Below are 23,735 nucleotides of genomic sequence, written 5' to 3'. Positions count from 1 at the left end.
AATTATTTTTGAATAAAATATACTTGAATTTTATATTGTTCAACATTTCTACTTAAACTGTCTGTAAAAATTGCAAGTTATATAAAAATATAGAATTATTCACTAAGACAATGACAGTTCACAGTCTAATAGAAAACCTCATAGGACGAACCAGTAGAGTGTGGTGTCCAACTGTTTATTCATTCTGCTTCCAAAATACGGAATAAAAAGCCACCAAACAATGTTATGTAGGTGAAAATTATAGCAATAACAACTTCTACTGATCTCACAAAAAACAAGTCCCCACTCAGGTCCATCACCTGTCAATGGAAAAACAGAGGTTTCCACATTATTAGTGACTAAAAGGCTCTTAAAAAGCAACATGGCTTCCATAAACCAATCCACCAATATCCGCTTCTCCCAAAGTCAAATCTCCCCCTCACTTCTGAGCCTTGCAGTGCGCCCAAACCACATTTATCATCCATGTATTTGACATTACTATAGTGAGAAGAACCCACTTAATTTACGGTGTGTGTCTCCTGGAGCACAATCTGGGCACTATGTGTTGGGAATTAAAATAGTATTTTGGAATTTTCACTCTCCAACATCCACTACGTGCTAATTTCTAGAAAGTGCCTGTAGAGTCAAAATAGTCACTACTCCTAGGGGATTTCTACTGCTCTGGTTTTCTGCCATTTTGTCATATTAGGGCTTCTTCAAAAGAGGTGTCCCATCTCCTTTGTGTCCTGCTCTGTCACCAGGCGCTGTCTTATTCATTCTGCAGGTGGTACTAGTAATGGAGGTGTCGGAGCAAGAAGCTCTAGGCGGCCCAGGCTCAGCCCAGCCACTAAGATTAGGGTGCCTGGGACCTATAGTACCATCCAGTCTGGCAGTATTGGTGTGTGTGCTGTCCAGCTTGAGTGATCAGCTTCCTGCTTTAGCCAACTGGAAAGCACCGCACCCTAGTAAAGCTCAGAGCATATTGCTGGAAGCTGCCAGATACAGGCTTGGTATCCTCTGGTTCAGTCCTCTGTACTCATCTCACAGCTTGTTTATTTGATTCCAGTTGTGACCCCAGCCCACTTACTGACTACTCGTGTCTTCTGATTTTGTATTTTCTCTGCCCTCCTGGTTCTGACTCGGCTACCCGACTATTCTTCTTGCCAAGTCACACCACAGAATAGCAGGTAACACCGAGGCCCAAGCTTAGGGGTCTCTGTGTAAGTCCTTGTTCATCACCCTTTAATGCTTAAAGGGTGATGAACAAGAAAATTCCTGAGATCTGGAAAACGGGGTGGATAGTGCCAAGCCTGTTCGTAGGAGCCATCTTTTCAGCTGCCAGGTGCCCATGAACAGGGCCCCAATACATTGTGTCTGCAAATTATTCCAGCAAGATCTGCATTCAAATAGCTAAAACCTTTCTTTCTTAACCTGCCATGTGCCCAGACAGAAGTGTACAACTGTATATAGGGGATTGTCGGATTCAAGAGAAGTTGGAAAATAATTTGCAAAAGTCCATTTGTTTTCTATTATCCTTTGTGAAGATTTCCAAAGTTATCACCACATAAAGTGACACACGTCAGATGTGAAAATTGGGGCCTAATTAGGAACACAAAACTGGCTGCAGGAAGAGGTTAAATCAGAGTATTTTGGACATTAACTACTGTAGTCAAAAATTGTGGCATTTGGTTTTTATACCTTGAGAAAGGCGCTGATCCCGTGCAGAAACGAGTTGGTATTAATAAAAATAGCCTCTTCATTCCTGCAGCGCAGCCTGCCTAAACGTGCCAGCTTCCATTTTTTGCCTAGTCAAAAACTGTGAGCATAGACAATAACACATCTACTAAAATGACCAAACTCAACAGTCTTCATCAATAAAAGATGAGTAACTAGTGGTGAAACCTCTCTGGGGTAATTAGAGTATGGGGCTTGGTGGCTCTGGGCAATCTAAACTATCGTAAGGGACAATATTTTCTATCAGATGAGTTTCAAGAAGAAATATTAGACATTCAAGGAGAACTTTTTATAATAGTGCAGGGATGAGGTGTCTTAAATTTAGATCTAAGGCATTTGGAAGAGGCAATGGAGATCTTTTTAAAAGACTACCAGGGAGTTACAGAGTCAAATAAGTGAGGCAGATCCCACCACAATCAAACCATCACACAGAACAAACCTGTAAAAAATAGACATAAAATAAAAGAAAATGTTACATCCCCAACAACAACATATGTATGGGGGGAGAACTCCGACACTAAACCGGAGTTGCATTAATTTATGGTGGACCACTGGAGCTACTATGAGTCCTGGCCAGAAGAGTAGAGAAAGTATTAGCGCCCCCATTTCAGGAGAGATTGTGCAGTAATCTGAATTCATTAGGACCGAAAACATAATGGAATTTATGAAGTGGAGTGAATCCATGAAACCAGGACTCAAGCCATGCCAACACATCTCCTGCAGGCGTGAATAAATGTACACTGCTCAAAAAAAATAAAGGGAACTCTTAAACAACAGAATATACAGTTATATGAAAAAGTTTGGGCATCCCTATTAATCTTAAGCTTAATGATTTTTAAAAATTGGTGTTTTAGCAACAGCTATTTCAGTTTGATATATGTAATAACTGTTGGACACAGTAATGTTTCTGCTTTTAAATGAGGTTTATTGTACTAACAGAAAATGTGCAATCTGCATTCAAACAAAATTTGACAGGTGCATAAGTATGGGCACCCTTATCATTTTCTTGTTTTAAATACGCCTACCTACTTTTTACTGACGTACTAAAGCACTTTTTTGGTTTTGTAACCTCATTGAGCTTTGTACTTCATAGCCAGGTGTATGCAATCATGAGAAAAGCTACTTAAAGTGGCCACTTGCAAGTTGTTCTCCTGTTTGAATCTCCTCTGAAGAGTGGCATCATGAGCTCCTCAAAACAACTGTCAAATGATCTGAAAACAAAGATTATTCAACATAGTTGTTCAGGGGAAGGATACAAAAAGCTGTCTCAGAGATTTAACCTGTCAGTTTGCTCTGTGAGGAACATAGTAAGGAAATGGAAGAACACAGGGACAGTTCTTGTTAAGGCCAGAAGTGGCAGGCCAAGAAAAACATCAGAAAGGTAGAGAAGAAGAATGGTGAGATCAGTCAAGGACAATCCTCAGACCACCTCCAGAGAGCTGCAGCATCAACTTGCTGCAAATGGTGTCACTGTGCATCTGTCAACTATACAACGCACTTTGCACAAGGAGAAGCTGTATGGGAGAGTGATGCGAAAGAAGCCGTTTCTGCAAGCACGCCACAAACAGAGTCGGCTGAGGAATGCAAAAGCACATTTGGAGAAGCCAATTTCTTTTTGGAAGAAGGTCCTGTGGACTGATGAAACCAAGATTGAGTTGTTTGGTCATACAAAAAGGCGTTATGCATGGCGGCAAAAAAACACAGCATTCCAAGAAAAACACTTGCTACCCACAGTAAAATTTGGTGGAGTTTCCATCATGCTTTGGGGCTGTGAGGCCAATGCCGGCACCGGGAATCTTGTTAACGTTGAGGGACGCATGGATTCCACTCAGTATCAGCAGATTCTTGACAATAATGTTCAAGAATCAGTGATAAAGTTGAAGTTATGCAGGGGATGGATCTTTCAGCAAGACAATGATCCAAAACACTGCTCCAAATCTACTCAGGCATTCATGCAGAGGAACAATTACAATGTTCTGGAATGGCCATCCCAGTCCCCAGACCTGAATATCATTGAACATCTGTGGGATCATTTGAAGAGGGCTGTCCATGCTCGGCGACCATCAAACTTAACTGAACTGGAATTGTTTTGTAAAGAGGAATGGTCAAAAATACCTTCATCCAGGATCTCATTAAAAGCTACAGGAAGTGACTAGAGGCTGTTATTTTTGCAAAAGGAGGATCTACTAAATATTAATGTCACTTTTCTGGTGAGGTGCCCATACTTATGCACCTGTAAAAAAAATTTAGAATGCAGATTGCACATTTTCTGTTAGTACAATAAACCTCATTTCAAGGCAGAAACATTACTGTGTCCAACAGTTATTACATATATCAAACAGAAATAGCTGTTGAAAAAACACCAATTTTTAAAAAACATTAAGCTTAAGATTAATAGGGGTGCCCAAACTTTCTCATATAACTGCAACTCCAAGTAAAACTTCTGTGAAATCAAACTGTCCACTTAGGAAGCAACACTGATTGACAATCAATTTCACATGCTGTTGTGCAAATGGAATAGACAATAGATGGAAATTATTGGCAATTATCAAGACACCCTCAATAAAGGAGTGGTTCTGCAGGTGGGGACCACAGACCATATCTCAGTACTAATGCTTTCTGGCTGATGTTTTGGTCACTTTTGAATGTTGGTTGTGCTTTCACACTCGTGGTAGCATGAGACGGACTCTACAACCCACTGAAGTTGCTCAGGTAGTTCAGTTCATCCAGGATGGTACATTAATGCGAGCTGTGGCAAGAAGGTTTGCTGTGTCTGTCAGCGTAGTGTCCAGTGGCTGGAGGCGCTACTAGGAGACAGGCCAGTACACCAGGAGAAGTGAAGGGGGCCGTAGGAGGGCAACAACCCAGCAGCAGGACCGCTACCTCCGCCTTTGTGCAAGGAGGAACTGGAGGAACACTGCAAGAGCCCTGCAAAATGACCTCCAGCAGGCCACAAATGTGCATGTGTCTGCACAAACGGTTAGAAACCGACTCCATGAGGGTGGTATGAGGGCCCGACGTCCACAGATGGGGGTTGTGCTCACAGCCCAACACTGTGCAGGACACTTGGCATTTGCCACAGAGCACCAGGATTGGCAAAGTCACCACTGGCACCCCGTGCTCTTCACAGATGAAAGCAGGTTCACACTGAGCACATGTGACAGAGTCTGGAGACGCCGTGGAGAGCGATCTGCTGCCTGCAACATCCTTCAGCATGACCGGTTTGGCAGTGGGTCAGTAATGGTGTGGGGTGGCATTTCTTTGGAGGGCCACACAGCCCTCCATGTGCTGGCCAGAGGTAGCCTGACTGCCATTAGGTTACGAGATGAGATCTTCAGACCCCTTGTGAGACCATATGCTGGTGCAGTTGACCCTAGGTTCCTCCTAACGCAGGACAATGTCAGACCTCATGTGGCAGGAGTGTGTCAGCAGTTCCTGCAAGATGAAGGCATTGAAGCTATGGACTGGCCTGCCCGTTCCCCAGACCTGAATCCGATTGAGCACATCTGGGACATCATGTCTCGCTCCATCCACCAACGTCACGTTGCACCACAGACTGTCCAGGAGTTGGCGAATGCTTTAGTCCAGGTCTGGGAGGAGATCCCACAGGAGACCATCAGCAACCTCATCAGGAGCATGCCCAGACGTTGTAGGGAGGTCATACAGGCACGTGGAGGCCACACACAATACTCAGCCTCATTTTGACTTGTTTTAAGGACATTACATCAAAGTTGGATCAGCCTGTAGTGTGTTTTTTCACTTTAATTTTGGGGGTGACTCCAAATCCAGGCCTCCATTGGTTAATAAATTTGATTTCCATTGATGATTTTTGTGTGATTTTGTTGTCAGCACATTCAGCTTTGTACAGAGCAAAGTATTCAATACAGAACAAAGTATTCAATGAGAATATTTCATTCATTCATATCTAGGATGTGTTATTTGAGTGTTCCCTTTATTTTTTTGAGCAGTGTATATTACAACCATCAGCCACGCTCAACTTAGAGATATATCATGGCACAGGTGTAACGTTTTTTTTTGTTTAGTTTATCACAATCCTGTTTGAAGTTAGATTTAACCCCTTAACCCCCGAGGGTGGTTTGCGCGTTAATGACCAGGCCAATTTTTACAATTCTGACCACTGTCACTTTATGAGGTAATTACTCTGGAACGCTTCAACGGATCCCCCTGATTCTGAGAATGTTTTTTTGTGACATATTGTACTTCATGACTGTGGTAAAATTTCTTCGATATCTCTTTCGTTTATGTGTGAAAAAAACGGAAATTTGGCGAAAATTTTGAAAATTTTGCAATTTTCAAAATTTTAATTTTAATGCCTTTAAATCAGAGAGATATGTCACACAAAAGAGTTAATAAATAACATTTCCCACATGTCTACTTTACATCAGCACAATTTTGGAACCAAAATTTTTTTTTGCTAGGGAGCTATAAGGGTTAAAAGTTGACCAGCGAAAAATACCCAAAAGTGACACCATTCTAAAAACTGCACCCCTCAAGGTGCTCAAAACCACATTCAAGAAATTTATTAACCCTTCAGGTGCTTCACAGGAATTTTTGGAATGTGGAAGAAAAAAATGAACATTTAACTTTTTTCATAAAAATGTTACCTTAGACTCAATTTTTTTTATTTTCGCAGGGGTAACAAGAAAAAATGGACCCCAAAATTTGTTATGCAATTTCCCCTGGGCACGCAGATACCCTATATGTGGGGAAAAAACAAATTTGCTTGAATAATTAGCGGACGCCATGTTGCTTTTGGAGAGCCCCTGTGTGCCTAAACATTGGAGCTCTCCCACAAGTTACCCCATTTTGGAAACTAGACCCCCCCAAGGCACCTATCTAGATGCATAGTGAGCACTTGGAACCCCCAGGTGCTTCACAAATTGATTCGTAAAAATGAAAAATTATTTTTTTTTCCACTTTTTCATTTTTACGAATCAATTTATGAATCATCTGGGGGTTCCAAGTGCTCACTATGCATCTAGATAGGTGCCTTGGGGGTTCTAGTTTCAAAAATGGGGTCACTTGTGGGGGAGCTCCAAAGTTTAGACACACAGGGGCTCTCCAAACTCGACATGGTTCCAATTTGTTAGCGGACACCATGTCGCGTTTCGCCATATTTTGAGAGCTATAATTTTTCTATATTTCGGCTGACAGAGTCATGTGATGGCTTGTTTTTTGCGGGATGAGTTGATGTTTTTATTGGTGCCATTTTCAGGCACATGACAGTTTTTGATCGCTTTTTATTCCGATTTTTGGGAGGCAGAATAAACAAAAAACAACAATTCAGGAATTGTTCTTTTTTTATTTTTTTATTCTGTTCCGCGTGTGGTAAAATTGATAAGGCAGCTTTATTCTTCGGGTCAATACGTTTACAGCGGTACCACATTTATATAGTTTTTCTATGTTTTGGCGCGTTTACACAATAAAAGCTATTTTATAGAAAAAATTATTTTTTAGCATCGCTTTAGTCTGAGAGCTATAACTTTTTTATTTTGGGGCTGATGGAGCTGTATGGCGGCTTGTTTTTTGCGGGACGAGATGACGTTTTCAGCAGTTCTATTTTTATTTATATTCGTCTTTTTGATCGCGTGTTATTCCATTTTTTGTTTGGCAGTATGATGATAAAGCATTGTTTTTTGCTTCGTTTTTTATTTTTTTTACCGTGTTCACTGAAGGGGTTAACTAGTGGGACAGTTTTATAGGTCAGGTCGTTCCGGACGCGGCGATACCAAATATGTGTACTTTTATTGGTTTTTTTTTGGTTTGTTTTTTCATAATATTTATTGATGGGTACATTATATTTTTATTTTTGGTGGATTATTTTTTTTTTTTTTTTCACTTTCTGACAGTTTTTTAACTTTTTTACTTTGTCCCACTATGGGACTTTCACTTTTTTTTCTCTGATTGCCTGCATGGCATAGGAATGGAGTACCATCCCGGTGCCGTGCAGGCTGTCAGAGCTGGACAGGGAGAAGATAATTTGGAGATGCACTGCGCATGTCCAAAAAATCTTCCTGCTGTCTGGTGACCCGGATGTTGTCATGACGACATCGGGTCGTCATGGCAACATCCTGAAAGCCACGGCAGACCAGCGCTGGAGGCCGGAAGAGGAAGTGAGTATACCGATCACCTCCCCTTAGCCACCGCAATGCTGCAATCGACTTCGATCGCAGCATTGCGGGGGTTAATACGCCGGGAGCAGTGCGGGACCGCTCCCTGCATATAGTACCAGGTGTCAGCTGTGACAATCAGCTGACACCCGGCGGCGATCGCGCCCGCACAGGCTGTGTGCGGGCGCGATCGCCATGACGTACTAATATGGCACAGGCTCTTAAAGCCCAGTGCACAGACGCGTATTAGTACGTCATAGGTTGTAAAGGGGTTAAAATAAATTTTAAAGTTTAGAAAAAGGGAAACTCTGTTATTATACAGAAATTCACACTTGGCCCTCACTGCACATTTAATGTTGTTGATCATAAATGTGAAGTTTGGCCAGAAAGACTGGACCTGGTCTTGTAGGGACCATATGAGGACATTCAGCAGCACAGAAGGGAGAGAAGGGAGATTCATGCAATAAGATATCAGGGATCTAGAAAGCCAACAGCATCATTACCGTTCGTTTTCTCTTACAGGTCCATCATAATTTTGATTTTCTCACTTGTCAGCACATATTACATACTCTGCCATTTGGCTTTGCAGTTTACAGATCTGGGCAGGTAACGGTCAGCATCTACTAATCCTAGGGGGTAGGTAGATCCTCCAGGTTGTAAGTTCTAGAGAAAATGGCTTTTAACCCCTTAAGCCCCGGAGCATTTTCCGTTTTTGCATTTTGGTTTTTTGCTCCCCTTGTTCCCAGAGCCATAGCGTTTTTATTCTTTGGTCAATATGGCCATGTGAGGGCTTATTTTTTGTGGGACGAGTTGTACTTTTCAACGCCATTACTAGTTTTACCATGTCGTGTACGGGAAAACGGGAAAAAAATTCCAAGCGCCGTGAAATTGCAAAAAAAGTGCAATACCACTGAGGTTTTTTTTGTTTGTTTTTTACCACGTTCACTGAATGCTACAACTGACCTGCCATTATTCTCCAGGTCATTACGAGTTTGTAGACACCAAACATGTAGAGGTTCTTTTTTATTTAAGTGGTGAAAAAAAATTCCAAAAAAAAAAAAAATGGTGCCATTTTCCGAGACCCGTAGCGTCTCAATTTTTTGGGATCTGGGGCCAGGTGAGGGCTTATTTTTTGTGCACCGAGCTGAAGTTTTTATAGATGCTATTTTGGGGTAGATCCGGTGTTTTGATCGCCCGTTATTGCATTTTATTGCAATTTTACGGCGACCAAAAAACGTAATTCTGGCGTTTAGAATTTTTTTCTCATTACGCCATTTACCGATCGGATTAATTCTTTTTTTATATTGATAGATCGGGCGATTCTGAACGCGGCGATACCAAATATGTGTATGTGGGTTTTTTTTTTATGATTTTATTTTGAATGGGGCGAAAGGGGGGTGATTTAAACTAGAAGCAGCAACTGTCCGATCGCCTCTGCTACATACAGGGGACCAGCAGATCCCCTGTATGCAGCAGAAATGGTCCTGTGCTATGAGCGCCGACCACTAGGTGGCGCTCATAGCGACAGGATCATTACAACCACTGGTGTCTGCTGCAGACCCAGGGTTGTCATGACCACCCATCGGTGACCCGCGATCATGTGACGGGGTCGCCGATGGGTGGGGTAAGTGATGCTCTTCCATGAAGCGCGCGTTAAATGCCGCTGTCGGAGATTGACAGCGGCATTTAATATGTTAACAGCCGCGGGTGGATCGCAATTCCACCCGCGCCTGTTGCGGGCACATGTTAGCTGTAATAATCAGCTGACATGTGCTCGGTTCAGTTCGGGCTCAGCGCCGGAGCCCTCACTGAACCGAGGGATAACGACATGCACGTACTAATACGTGACATGTCGTTAAGGGGTTAATGCCCAAAATCATTTGAACAGTTTTTGGTGGAGCAGAATGTTGTGGTCTAGAGGCAAAATGGTGATCACATGATTGTAATACAGCCGGACTACACAACTGATAAAACAGATGCAGACAGTGACTGAGAAGAATCTGTGACTTCTCTGCATTTAGTGGTTACTACTCACCTGGGTAGTCATATGTAGGAATCTCCTCTTTACACCGCTCATCACCCCTTACATATGTCTCTGTAGTATTAATATGGGTCAGATCTTCACCCTGAAACAAATATTGTAAAAGTCACAGACAGATGGAGAAGTCCCATCTATGATCAGCTCTAATCCGGCCATCTCCACCGTTCTCATTACACAAGTATAAAACACATAATACTGGTGGATAAAACAAGACTGAACACAAGACCTTCACAGCCATCTACACATCATAGGGGAGATCTCATGACACCTTGTCTCCATCTACCTGATGATCCTGAGGAACATTGGGATCTTCTTGTTTACAGTCCTGTGGAAGAAGAGGACGGGGACATCTCTCTGGTGTTGTCCTCTTACTGGATAGATCTGGAGGAAACACATACAGGGGCTGAATTCATTCTTTACATACAGATAATTATAGGCCGTGTGTATTTAGTCCTGTCTATTACCTGGTGATGTGAGGGGCTGGGGAACCTCCATCATGATGTCCTTGTACAGATCTTTGCGTCCTTCTAAATACTCCCACTCCTCCATGGAGAAATAGACAGCGACATCCTGACACCTTATAGGAACCTGACACATACAATGATACCATCATCCCCCTGATCCCTCCATAGCGTTACTGTATAATGTCCCAGCAGTGTCACCTCTACAGTCAGCAGCTCAATCATCTTGTAGGTGAGTTCTAGGATCTTCTGGTCATTGATGTCCTCATGTATCAGGGGGTGAGGTGGAGGCTCCGTGATTGGGCTCAGGGGTCTTCCCCATCCCTCAGACACAGGGTCCTGACATCGCTCACTAGAGGTCTTCTTCACTACTGTGTAATCCTGGTTATGGAGAGACACATTAATAAATCTCACTCCAGACATTTCCAGAGTCCTCACCTCTCCAGTTCTGTCCATCTGTTATTCCCATAGATAAGAATGATGTAATGTGACGTCATCAGAATCTCTCACCTCTCCAGTAAGCCGGAAGAGGATCTCTAGGGTGAGGTGTAATATCCTCTCCGCCATCTTCTCTCTGTCCATATCCATCCTTGATGGGTAAATCAGGAAAATTCTCTTATATAGAAGATCTTCACTGAGAGGATCTGATATTGTAGAGATCTGAATGAGAAGAAGATGAGCAGATGTAACATCATAAAAATCCTGGGTAATAATACAATTACTGGAGAGAATAAGGAAAACATATGAGGAGATTTATTATTATACAGTATTTAGTTTTCTTCTTTACATCTACTAATAAAACCTATATATTTTAGGCCACAGACAGCAAGCAGTTCCTTCCTTGGAGTCTGCAGCTGAAGACGTTTCTCATAGACTCATCTTCCATAAAGTGAATTCTCTAATCATTTATTGACACTGGAATCGGCATTAACAATACTGCAGGAGATATTCATTACACGTGACATGAGAAATAGCTACTTCATGAAGAAGACGACATCTTCATCTTCTACTTTGGCTCGGGAACATATTTGGCCAGAGTTCTTCACTGACTACATCACCACCGGCCGTCTATATAAATGTTTCCCGTCTTCCTTAGACTTTAATCTTCTATCACATGACATCTCATGTCTGATTCACACACAGAAGTTTGAGGCACTTATAAAAGCTTATTTGTTTGCACAAATACCGAGGACAGAAATTATTTGAAACCAAAGTCTCTTTGTACAGTGTTTTATGGGATTTATTTCTGGCCTTCAGCTTTCCTATATGACAAGAAAAGACACCAGAAAAAAGGCAGATATTAAAATGTTGCAACAGAAAATTGGCACCAACAATTCTTGTAAAAAGAAAAAAAAAACATGAAATATTTTTTTTTTTTAATTAACTCTTTTGGGCATCAAAACAGAGATGTACACTGCAGGGGTGGCACAGATGCGGCTGTAACAAAAACCCTGGCAGTTTAACCACTTACTGCTGTCAAAAGCAAACATGGCATCTCAGAAGGTTTGACAGAGTTCGGCTCAATGCCCCTTCTCCCTCAAGTACTCGATAGTATGGGGCTGACTAGTTACTACGATATTTAAATGCCTAATAATGGTGTCTGGGCCTGCAATGTACGAAAGTCTATTAGGTCGGGCCAAAGGGAATGTCCAATAAGTTACCTTTTAACACCCTCATACACATTAGACTAAAGTTGCATGAAAGCACTGATTTCGGGGAATTTGGTTGACTATATAATGTATTTGGGGGCCTGAATTTCACAAGCTAATCTGTTTGTTCTTCCTGTAGATAATCCTCCACTAGAGGAGTCTGGAGGCGACTCTCTCATACAGACCACAGGAAAGTTGGAATATTTGTGTGTATGGGGGAGTTGGGAGAGATAGCCATCTGCCAAATGACCGTTCGGCCAATATCTATCATGTGTATAGGGCCGTTAGTATTACACTGACAGGGATAATACAGTAGTACAGAGCATCACCTGAGCAATCAGAGGCTTGTATTTGTATGATCACACTAATGAGAGTTGGTTAACAAAGGTTTAACGTGAATAAAGATATCACAGTTTTGGCAACAAGAAATATCCATCACTGTTGGCAAAACAGACTCACTACACAATGTTAAGTCACGTCGATAACAACTTTATTATACTCTATTATCCTATACACGGTGACGTAGATAGAAATCACAAGTCCTACAGCAACATCTCTAATTGGGCCCCACCAACCTTAACCCCTTAATAACATCTGACGTACTAATACGCGTCTGTGCCCTGGGACTTAAGAGCCAGACCCGTATTAGTACGTCATCGCGATCGCGCGCGCACACAGGCTGTGCGGGCGCGATCGCCGCCGGGTGTCAGCTGATTGTCACAGCTGACACCCGGTACTATGTGCAGGGAGCGGTCACGCACCGCTCCCAGCACATTAACCCCCGCGATGCTGCGATCGAAGTCGATCGCGGCATTGCGGGGGCAAGGGGAGGTGATCGGCGATACTCACCTCCTCTTCCGGCTTCCAGCGCAGTCTGCAAAGGCTTCCCGGGTGTTGCCATGACGACCCGATGTCGTCATGACAACATCCGGGTCACCAGAGAGCAGGAAGATTGCTTGGACATGCGCAGTGCATCTCCAAGCAATCTTCACACTGTGCACTTCTGACAGCCTTCATGGCATAGGGATGGTGCTCCATTCCTGTGCCATGCAGGCGATCAGAAAAAAAAAGTGAAAGTCCCAGAGTGGGACAAAGTAATAAAGTGGATAAACTGTGTGAAAGTGGAAAAAAAAAAAAAAAAAAAAGTGCAAAAATATTATAAAAAAATAAAAAAAATAATACACCAAAAATAAAAATATAATGTACCCATCAATAAATATTATTATAAAAAAAATAAAAAAAAAACAATAAAAGTACACATATTTGGTATCGCCGCGTCCGGAACAACCTGACCTATAAAACTGTCCCACTAGTTAACCCCTTCAGTGAACACGGTAAAAAAAAAAAAAAAAAAACAAGCAAAAAACAATGCTTTATCACCATACCGCCAAACAAAAAGTGGAATAACACGCGATCAAAAAGACGCATATAAATAAAAATGATACCGCTGAAAACGTCATCTCGTCCCGCAAAAAACAAGCCGCCATATAGCTCCATCAGCCGAAAAATAAAAAAGTTATAGCTCTCAGAATAAAGCGATACTAAAAAATATTTTTTTCTATAAAATAGCTTTTATTGTGTATAAGCGCCAAAACATAGAAAAATGATACAAATGTGGTACCGCTGTAAACATACTGACCCGAAGAGTAAAGCTGCCTCATCAATTTTACCACACGCGGAACAGAATAAAAAAAAAAAAAAAAAAAACAATTCCTGAATTGTTGGTTTTTGTTTATTCTGCCTCCCAAAAATCGGAATAGAAAGCGATCAAAAAATGTCACGTGCCTGAAAATGGCACCAATAACAACGTCAAGTCATCCCGCAAAAAACGAGCCGTCACATGACTGTCTGCCAAAATCTGGAAAAATTATAGCTCTCAAAATATGGCGATGCAAAAACTAGATTTTACAAAAAATGCGTCTTTTAGTGTGTGACAGCTGTCAGTCATAAAAACCCCATATGATTCTGGCATTGCTGTAATCACACCGACCCGAAGAATAAAGTCGTCTAATCACTTATACCGCACAAGGAACGGCGTCAAAAATAAACTCTTGGGTTAGGATTGGGCTAGGGTTAGGGCTGGGTTTGGGGCTAGGGTTGTGCTAGGGCTAGGGTTGTGCTGGGGCTAGGGTTGTGCTGGGGCTAGGGTTGTGCTGGGGCTAGGGTTGTGCTAGGGTTAGGGCTGGGGTTGGGATTTTTTTCAAAAGTAAGAAAAAAAGATGACGATATGGCGACTAGTGTTGAGAGCAAGTGCTCGCTACTTGAGTTTGCATCGGGTGCTCTGGTATGCATTGAGTATCGTGGGTATTTGAGTGACATGCTCGAGTCTCTGCCCCATATGCTTCACGGCCAAAAAACTTTACGGGGATTGCCTGCCATGCACGAGCGATCCTCGCATGTTTTTTTTTGGGTGTCTAATAACCGTGAAACATGCGGAGCAGGGACTCGAGCATGTCACTCGAGCACACGCTGTACATGGTGCATACCTGAGTACCCGATGCAAACTCAAGTAGCGAGCACTTGCGCTCAAGAATAATGACAACTTATTCAATATGATGACCTAATGTAAACAAATAATGTGCCGTACCTCTGGGTTCAAAATGTTCACTATACACCTTAATAAAATCCTTGAGGGGTATAGTTTCCAAAATGGGGTCACTTGTGGGGGAGCTCCAATGTTTGGGCACACAGGGACTCTCTAAATGCAACATGGTATCCGCTAACAAATTGAATGGAAAATCGGCTCAAATTGTTAGCGGACACCACATTGCGTTTGGAGAGCCCCTCTGTGCCCAAACTTTGGAGCTCCCCCACAAGTGACCCCATTTTGGAAACTAGACCCCCCAAGGCACCTTTCTAGATGCATAGTGAGCACTTGGAACCCCCAGGTGCTTCACAAATTGATTCGTAAAAATGAAAAAGTGAAAAAAAAAACACTTTTTCATTTTTATGAATCAATTTGTGAAGCACCTGGGGTTCCAAGTGCTCACTATGAATCTAGATAGGTGCCTTGGGGGGTCTAGTTTCCAAAATGGGGTCACTTGTGGGGGAGCTCCAATGTTTGGGCACACAGGGACTCTCCAAATGCAACATGATATCCGCTAACAAATTGTCGGCTCAAATTGTTAGCGGATATCATGTTGCATTTGGAGAGTCCCTGTGTGCCCAAACTTTGGAGCTCCCCCACAAGTGACCCCATTTTGGAAACTAGACCCCCCAAGGCACCTATCTAGATGCATAGTGAGCACTTGGAACCCCAGGTGCTTCACAAATTGATTCATAAAAATGAAAAAGTGTTTTTTTTTTCACTTTTTCATTATTATGAATCAATTTGTGAAGCACCTGGGGGTTCCAAGTGCTCACTATGCATCTAGAAAGGTGCCTTGGGGGGTCTAGTTTCCAAAATGGGGTCACTTGTGGGGGAGCTCCAAAGTTTGGGCACAGAGGGGCTCTCCAAACGCAATGTGGCGTCCGCTAACAATTTGAGCCGATTTTCCATTCAATTTGTTAGCGGATACCATGTTGCATTTAGAGAGTCCCTGTGTGCCCAAACATTGGAGCTCCCCCACAAGTGACCCCATTTTGGAAACTAGACCCCCCAAGGCACCTATCTAGATGCATAGTGAGCACTTGGAACCCCTAGGTGCTTCACAAATTGATTCGTAAAAATGAAAAAGTGTTTTTTTTTTCACTTTTTCATTATTACGAATCAATTTGTGAAGCATCTGGGGGTTCCAAGTGCTCACTATGCATCTAGATAGGTGCCTTGGGGGGTCTAGTTTCCAAAATGGGGTCACTTGTGGGGGAGCTCCAATGTTTGGGCACACAGCAGCTCTCCAAACGCAACATGGTGTCGCTAACAATTTGAGACAATTTTGCGTTAAATTTGTTAGCGGACACCATGTTGCATTTAGAGAGCCGCTGTGTGCCCAAATATTGGAGCTCCCCCACAAGTGACCCCATTTTGGAAACTAGACCACCCAAGGCACCTATCTAGATGCATAGTGAGCACTTGGAACCCTCAGGTGCTTCACAAATTGATTCATACAAATGAAAAAGTGTTTTTTTTTTCACTTTTTCATTGTTACGAATCAATTTGTGAAGCACCTGGGGGTTCCAAGTGCTCACTATGCATCTAGATAGGTGCCTTGGGGGGTCTAGTTTCCAAAATGGGGTCACTTGTGGGGGAGCTCCAATGTTTGGGCACACAGGGACTCTCTAAATGCAACATGGTGTCCTCTAACAAATTTAACGGAAAATCGGCTCAAATTGTTAGCGACACCATGTTGCGTTTGGAGAGCCGCTGTGTGCCCAAACATTGGAGCTCCCCCACAAGTGACCCCATTTTGGAAACTAGACCCCCCAAGGCACCTATCTAGATGCATTGTGAGCACTTGGAACCCTCAGGTGCTTCACAAATTGATTCATACAAATGAAAAAGTGTTTTTTTTTTTCACTTTTTCATTGTTACGAATCAATTTGTGAAGCACCTGGGGGTTCCAAGTGCTCACTATGCATCTAGAAAGGTGCCTTGGGGGGTCTAGTTTCCAAAATGGGGTCACTTGTGGGGGAGCTCCAAAGTTTGGGCACACATGGGCTCTCCAAACACAACATGGCGTCCGCTAATTATTCAAGCAAATTTTACAATCAAAAAGTCAAATGGCGCTCCTTCCCTTCCGAGCCCTGCCGTGCGCCCAAACAGTATTTTTTCCCCAAATATTGGGTATCTGCGTGCCCAGGGGAAATTGCACAACAAATTTTGGGGTCCATTTTTTCTTGTTACCCCTGTGAAAATAAAAAAAATTGGGTCTAAACTAACATTTTTGTGAAAAAAGTTAAATGTTCATTTTTTTCTTCCACATTCAAAAAATTCCTGTGAAGCACCTGAAGGGTTAATAAAGTTCTTGAATGTGGTTTTGAGCACCATGAGGGGTGCAGTTTTTAGAATGATGTCACTTTTGGGTATTTTCTGTCATAAAGACCTCTCAAAGTGACTTCAAATGTGATGTGGTCCCTAAAAAAATGGTTTTGTAAATTTTGTTGGAAAAATGAGAAATCGCTGGTCAACTTTTAACCCTTATAGCTCCCTAACAAAAAAAAATTTTGGTTCCAAAATTGTGCTGATGTAAAGTAGACATGTGGGAAATGTTATTTATTAACTCTTTTGTGTGACATATCGCTCTGATTTCAGGGCTTAAAAATTCAAATTTTCAAAATTGCAAAATTTTCAAAATTTTCGCCAAATTTCCATTTTTTTCACAAATAAACGCAAGTGATATCGAAGAAATTTTTCCACAATCATGAAGTACAATATGTCACGAAAAAACAATCTCAGAATCAGGGGGATCCCTTGAAGCGTTCCAGAGTAATTACCTCATAAAGTGACAGTGGTCAGAATTGTAAAAATTGGCCCGGTCATTAACGTGCAAACCACCCGCGGGGCTTAAGGGGTTAAAAAGGAGTATAATATATATACAGTACAGACCAAAAGTTTGGACACACCTTCTCATTTAAAGATTTTTCTGTATTTTCATGACTATGAAAATTGCACATTTACACTGAAGGCATCAAAACTATGAATTAACACATGTGGAATTATATACTTAACAAAAAAGTGTGAAACAACTGAAAATATGTCTTATATTCTAGGTTCTTCAAAGTAGCCACCTTTTGCTTTGATGACTGCTTTGCATACTCTTGGCATTCTCTTGATGAGCTTCAAGAGGTAGTCACCGGAAATGGTTTTCACTTCACAGGTGTGCCCTGTCAGGTTTAATAAGTGGGATTTCTTGCCTTATAAATGGGGTTGGGACCATCAGTTGTGTTGTGCAGAAGTCAGGTGGATACACAGCTGATAGTCCTACTGAATAGACTGTTAGAATTTGTATTATGGCAAGAAAAAAGCAGCTGAGTAAAGAAAAACGAGTGGCCATCATTACTTTAAGAAATGAAGGTCAGTCAGTGCAAAAAATTGGTAAAACTTTGAAAGTGTCCCCAAGTGCAGTTGCAAAAACCATCAAGCGCTACAAATAAACTGGCTCACATGAGGACCGCCCCAGGAAAGGAAGACCAAGAGTCACCTCTGCTTCTGAGGATAAGTTTATCCGAGTCACCAGCCTCAGAAATCGCAGGTTAACAGCAGCTCAGATTAGAGACCAGGTCAATGCCACACAGAGTTCTAGCAGCAGACACATCTCTACAACAACTGTTAAGAGGAGACTTTGTGCAGCAGGCCTTCATGGTAAAATAGCTGCTAGGAAACCACTGCTAAGGACAGGCAACAAGCAGAAGAGACTTGTTTGGGCTAAAGCACACAAGGAATGGACATTTGACCAGTGGACATCTGTGCTTTGGTCTGATAAGTCCAAATTTGAGATCTTTGGTTCCAACCACCGTGTCTTTGTGTGACGCAGAAAAGGTGAACGGATGGACTCTACATGCCTGGTTCCCACCGTGAAGCATGGAGGAGGAGGTGTGATGGTGCTTTGCTGGTGACACTGTTGGGGATTTATTCAAAACTGAAGGCATACTGAACCAGCATGGCTACCACAGCATCTTGCAGCGGCATGCTATTCCATCCGGTTTGCGTTTAGTTGGACCATCATTTATTTTTCAACAGGACAATGACCCCAAACACACCTCCAGGCTGTGTAAGGGCTATTTGACCAAGAAGGGAGTGATGGGGTGCTGCGCTAGATGACCTGGCCTCCACAGTCACCAGACCTGAACCCAATCGAGATGGTTTGGGGTGAACTGGACCGCAGAGTGAAGGCAAAAGGGCCAACAAGTGCTAAGCATCTCTGGGAGCTCCTTCAAGATCGTTGAAAGACCATTTCCGGTGACTACCTCTTGAAGCTCATCAAGAGAATGCTAAGAGTATGCAAAGCAGTTATCAAAGCAAAAGGTGGCTACTTTGAAGAAACTAGAATATAAGACATATTTTCAGTTGTTTCACATTTTTTTGTCAAGTATATAATTCCACATGTGTTAATTCATAGTTTTGATGCCTTCAGTGTGAATGTTCAATTTTCATAGTCATGAAAATACAGAAAAATCTTTAAATGAGAAGGTGTGTTCAAACTTTTGGTCTGTACTGTATATATAATATAATAAACATCTGTAATGTAATCAAGAATCCACATTGTGACTTTAGTTTCGTCCAAATTTTTCATATTAATACAGGAAGGAGAAGAAGAGCAGAGAGAAAAGAAGAAATTCAGGCAAAAAAGGAAGGGACTAAAAGAGAAAAGTAGACAGGGGGAGGGGGATTGGGAAGGGGAGTGGGGAGAAGGGAAAAAAAAAAAAAAAGAGGAAAAAATCACACCCCAGTCTAGGACAACCGTTTGAACAAAAATCCCCCAATGGCAATCATGTCTGAGAGTCGAGCTGCACAAGGCTTCCATATTCATTCATTACATTGCTTCAATTAAATCCAATAGAACCACGTTTTATAGAAGACCTCATATCTATTGTAGAGAGAAGCCGTCAAATCCTCCATGTACATTAAATCATTGACCTTAGAAATCCAGAGGGACAGGCTAGGTGGATTAACTTTCTTCCATAACAACGGAATACAAGCTCTGGCAGCCTTCACCAAAAATCTTAATAGGGAACGTTTGTAGGAGGAAATAGAAGTCTCACCGAGCTGTAGAAGGAATAGTTCAGGACTAGTGTTGAGCGAGTATGTTCTATTAACCCTTTCGCCGAGTATGCTCGGGCCGAGCTCCGAGTATTTATAGCTGCTCAGTGATAAGGTTAAATCGCTCCCGTGTGCATGATTTGCTACTGTTTGACAGCTTTATTACATGTGAGGATGATGCGCCCCCAGGGCCGTGGGGTACTCGGCAGCCGGGCCTCTATGGATGCCGGTGGGGTTGGATATCACGGTGGCTGGCCCGGTCAGTGGCCCAGGGCGGTCACCCAAAAGGGGAATTATTTATAGGGGATTTGTAAAGTGTTCGTGACGCCACCTGTGGAATGCGGCTAAAGGGAGCCGCCGCTGCGGAGCAGTCCTCTGAGGCAGATGGTAGGGCAGCTTGTGATGGAACGGCTCCCCACAGGTGGAGCGGGCCTCAGGGCAGCATGGGGTAATGGATGGTGGTACAGGGGAGAGACGGCCAGGGCGGTTCAGGAAGAAATGACGGACACTCACACGGGGGTTCGCTTCAGTACCTTTACTGATGTAGATGCAGGTATGGTCCAGGGTACTCGGTAGGCAGGGTGCACTTCTGGACTCTCACCAGTGAGTGGGTACAGGGCCCCCTGATCCATTACTTCCACTTGCTAAGCTTCTGACCTGCCTGGAGCTAGGCCTGGCTTAATTACTGTCTCTCTCTCTTGCACCTGCTGACCTGGTGGTAGGGCCTTCTCTTGGAGATCACTCTCCCTGGACGCTGGGGCCTCCGTGATTCCTAGCCCTGGTACAATAGTCAGCGTTGGTCGACCTGGGACTTGTAGTCCTCCAGGTATCCGGTGGTCCCTACTGGGTATAAAGGGGCCCCGTAGGCACGGACCCGGTGTCCGGTGTATAGTTTGGGATGAGCCTGGTACACTCCTCTGCCCCCTCGACTCCTCTCTCCTTTCCTCCTTACCGTCGGCCACCCTCAGGGCCCTCACTAGGCTTCAACTCGTGCTGTAGGCCTTGGCTCGCCTAAGCACAGCAGCCTGCGTGCTGCCTCTTCACTGATCTCCTAGCGTCAGCACACTCTCAGACTAAACACTGCACTCAACTGCCTGGCTCCACCCTCCATATATATATCCCTAACAGGCTCCCTCTGGTGGTGTGAGGTGGTAGGGTGGAGGTGTGTTAATGTGTGAGGGCCTCTTGTGGAGAAGTCCATCCATGCACTCTACTGGGTTCTGTGGCACCCGTGCGCAGCAGGGCACCACAAAGAATGTCTATTTCTTACACATTCCTCACATGTAATAAAGCTGTCAAACAGTTGCAAATCATGCACACGGGAGCGATTTAACCTCATCACCGAGCAGCTATAAATACTCAGAGCTCGGCCCGAGCATACTCGGACAGAACATACTCGCTCAACCCTATTCAGGACCCATTTCAGATGAAATGCCTGTAATCGACCTGATAATGCTTTTCACTTTAGTCCAGAACAGTTGTAAAACCGGACAAGACCAAAAGATATGAAGGAAATCTCTCTCGTCTGATCCACATCTCCAACACTTTAGGTCAATAGAGGGGAACATTTTGTTCAACTTATCCGGGACCCTGTACCACCTTCAAAGGAGTTTGAAATTTGCTTCCGGAAGCCGAGAACTTATGGAAGATTTATGCGCTAAGGACAGCACCTTTTCCCTTTGTTCCATGGAGAGAGTGATACCCAAGTCCTCTTCCCATTGTGTTAAAAATCTGGGAGGAAGCTGATCCATTGCGTTAGTTAGCATTGAGTGTATGGAGAAAAGTGCATGACGAATCACCCCCTTACCCATGCAAAGATTAACAAACGCAGAAGGGGTTCGTGTATATTGAGCGTAATTTGGAAGGGAGTGAACAAAGTGACGCAGTTGGAGAGAATGCCATGTGCCCAGTTGTAAGGGATCAGTAATCGCTTGAAGTGCCTCTAAAGAAGGCCAATCATTATCTACGCCAATCTGGAAAGCCCTAAACCTTCCCTGAGAAATACAAAGTCTAAAAACAGGATCTGACAAACCAGTGGAGAAGTCCGGTGAGCCGATAGTAGGCGATAAAGGAGATGGAATGGGAAGGAGAAGTTTGCGTATCTCTGGTCTGGAGCAGCAGTAGAGTGTAGCAATAATTGTGGGATGAGATTTCAGTGAAGATTGTGAAAAGAAAGGTACCCAGTGGAGAGAAGCTAAAGTGGCCTCTGAAAAGCTTTGTTCTATTTGTACCCATGGCTTCGCCGAGGCATGCTTACACCAATCTATAACTCTAGACATAAGAGCAGATAAATAGTATGTTTTTACATCCGGAAGGCCCAAGCCTCCCCGACTTTTTGGTCTACATAGAAGGGATCGCTGGAGTCTAGCTGGTTTGTTAGCCCATATGAAACCTATTTGCAAGGACACGATAGATTTAAAAAAGAGCTAGGGATTTTAATGGGAAGAGTTTGAAAGAGATATAATATGTGAGGGAGGATATTCATTTTAAGAATTTCACATCTGCCAAACAAAGTAAAGTTAAGATCATTTTGAACAATTAACTTTAGTGTTCTGGAGCAATGGTAAGAAATTAAGTTTGAAGATGGAATTAATATCAGCAGAGAGGAGAATGTCTAAATACTTCAGGGACTGAGATGACCAACGAAATTTGATTGAATTCTTTAATGAGGAAATTAATTTCAAAGGGAGATTTATATTCAAAAGCCTCTGACTTAGTTAAGTTGATTTTAAAATTAGACAAAAATGCATATTTTTAAATTCCAACATCAAGCTAGAGAGAGATACAATCAGGTTAGTTATGAAGAATCATAGGTCATCCGCATAGGCTGCAATTTTGTAAGAGATATTTTGAATCTTTAGACCCATAATGTCTGGGTTAGACCGGATACACCAAAGGAAGTGAAGATAAAGATTAGGGGGCTGAAGGGAGATCTGCAACCCGATAGATTTCAACACCTCCTACATGAACACCCAGTTGACCCGGTCAAAGACCCTTTCGGCATCTGTGGATAAGAGCATCAAAGGGGTGCCATCCAATTTGGCCCTATAAATAAGATTCAAGGCCTTGGTGGTGTTGTCCCTTGCTTCTCTTTTGGGCATAAAGCCCGCCTGGTCAGGGTGAATAATGTCTCAGAATAAGGAGACATAAAGTCTCAGGTTTCACCTCAATGTACACTGTTCATGTGTCTCACTAATGGGGTGTCACAGTCATGGTATATATTGCCCAAATGCTCCCCCACTCTCTTCCTAGACTATCTCTTGGTCTTGCCTATATAATGTAGGGGGCAGGTGCATGTAGCCATAAATAAAAGTCCGTGGAGGAACTTGAGAAAGATTTACATGGTCTCATCCAATTACATGTACAACTTTCTCCACATCTAAAGAAACCACAGACTCTTCTATCTAGCCAAGTCCCCTAGGAAGCCGGTTTTTTATAGACTCTATGCACTAAACAGTCCCTAATTGACCGACACTTTCTAAAAGTTATTGTGGGAGACGATCCCAGAACACCCTCAGATCTGGGTCAGCCCCAAGCATACCCCAATGTTTTCTGGGGATATTAAAGATACAGTCGCTCTGATTGTCATAAATTCCTAATACTCGTGTTATCCCATCTTTTCTTGGTCTCTTGGTTAGGTATGGAGGAGTGTCTGTCTTTCCCGATTTTCAGCAATTGATTGTGTGGAATACAAAATGTACTGTAGGTACCTTCTTCGCTGAATCTGGTGTTCATGTCTATTGCCTGTATATTAAAATCTGTGACACTTGAACAGTTCCTTCTCAACCCTAAAAATTGGCCTTTGGGTATTCCTTTTTTAGGGGGATGGGGTGGTGGCTATCCCACTTCAATAGTTTATTAATGCTTGAATGTTTATAGTATATGAATGTCCCTAGGGTCCCATCTCATTCTTTCTTGATTGGTACATCCAGGAAAGGCAACTGGTTTTAATAAACTCAGGCCCACTCTATTGATGTTGAGTTCCCTGACAAATTCAAAAAATTGTTCACTCGTCCCTGACCAGTTGATAAAAGTGTTGTCTATATATCTATACCATACCCCAATATGTGGATGCCACCACTTATGATCATCCCTGAATAT

The 23,735-nt window shown here is 42.9% G+C and overlaps 1 protein-coding gene across 3 annotated transcripts in view; it reads right to left on the bottom strand.

The window, feature by feature from the left end:
• Positions 1 to 23,735, bottom strand: part of LOC141230050 (uncharacterized) — a 349,419-nt gene that overhangs the window by 324,759 nt on the left and 925 nt on the right. For 2 of the 3 annotated variants that reach the window (XM_073667542.1, XM_073667543.1), the window contains exons 2-4: positions 10,857 to 11,006; positions 10,548 to 10,727; positions 10,350 to 10,473 (exon numbers count right to left, since the gene is read on the bottom strand). In XM_073667542.1, coding sequence (XP_073523643.1) covers positions 10,350 to 10,473; positions 10,548 to 10,727; positions 10,857 to 10,934 — 382 coding nt within the window. In that variant the 5' untranslated portion in view covers positions 10,935 to 11,006. Of the gene's footprint in view, positions 1 to 9,879; positions 9,971 to 10,168; positions 10,267 to 10,349; positions 10,474 to 10,547; positions 10,728 to 10,856; positions 11,007 to 23,735 lie in introns of all 3 variants that reach the window. The other variant, XM_073667541.1, reaches the window with a different exon arrangement.

The sequence above is a fragment of the Phyllobates terribilis genome, unplaced genomic scaffold (assembly GCF_046119375.1).
Source record: "Phyllobates terribilis strain yellow unplaced genomic scaffold, ASM4611937v1 Scaffold_489__1_contigs__length_1346288, whole genome shotgun sequence".
NCBI classification, from domain to species: Eukaryota; Metazoa; Chordata; class Amphibia; order Anura; family Dendrobatidae; genus Phyllobates; species Phyllobates terribilis.
This window is presented reverse-complemented; position numbering and strand designations above follow the sequence as displayed.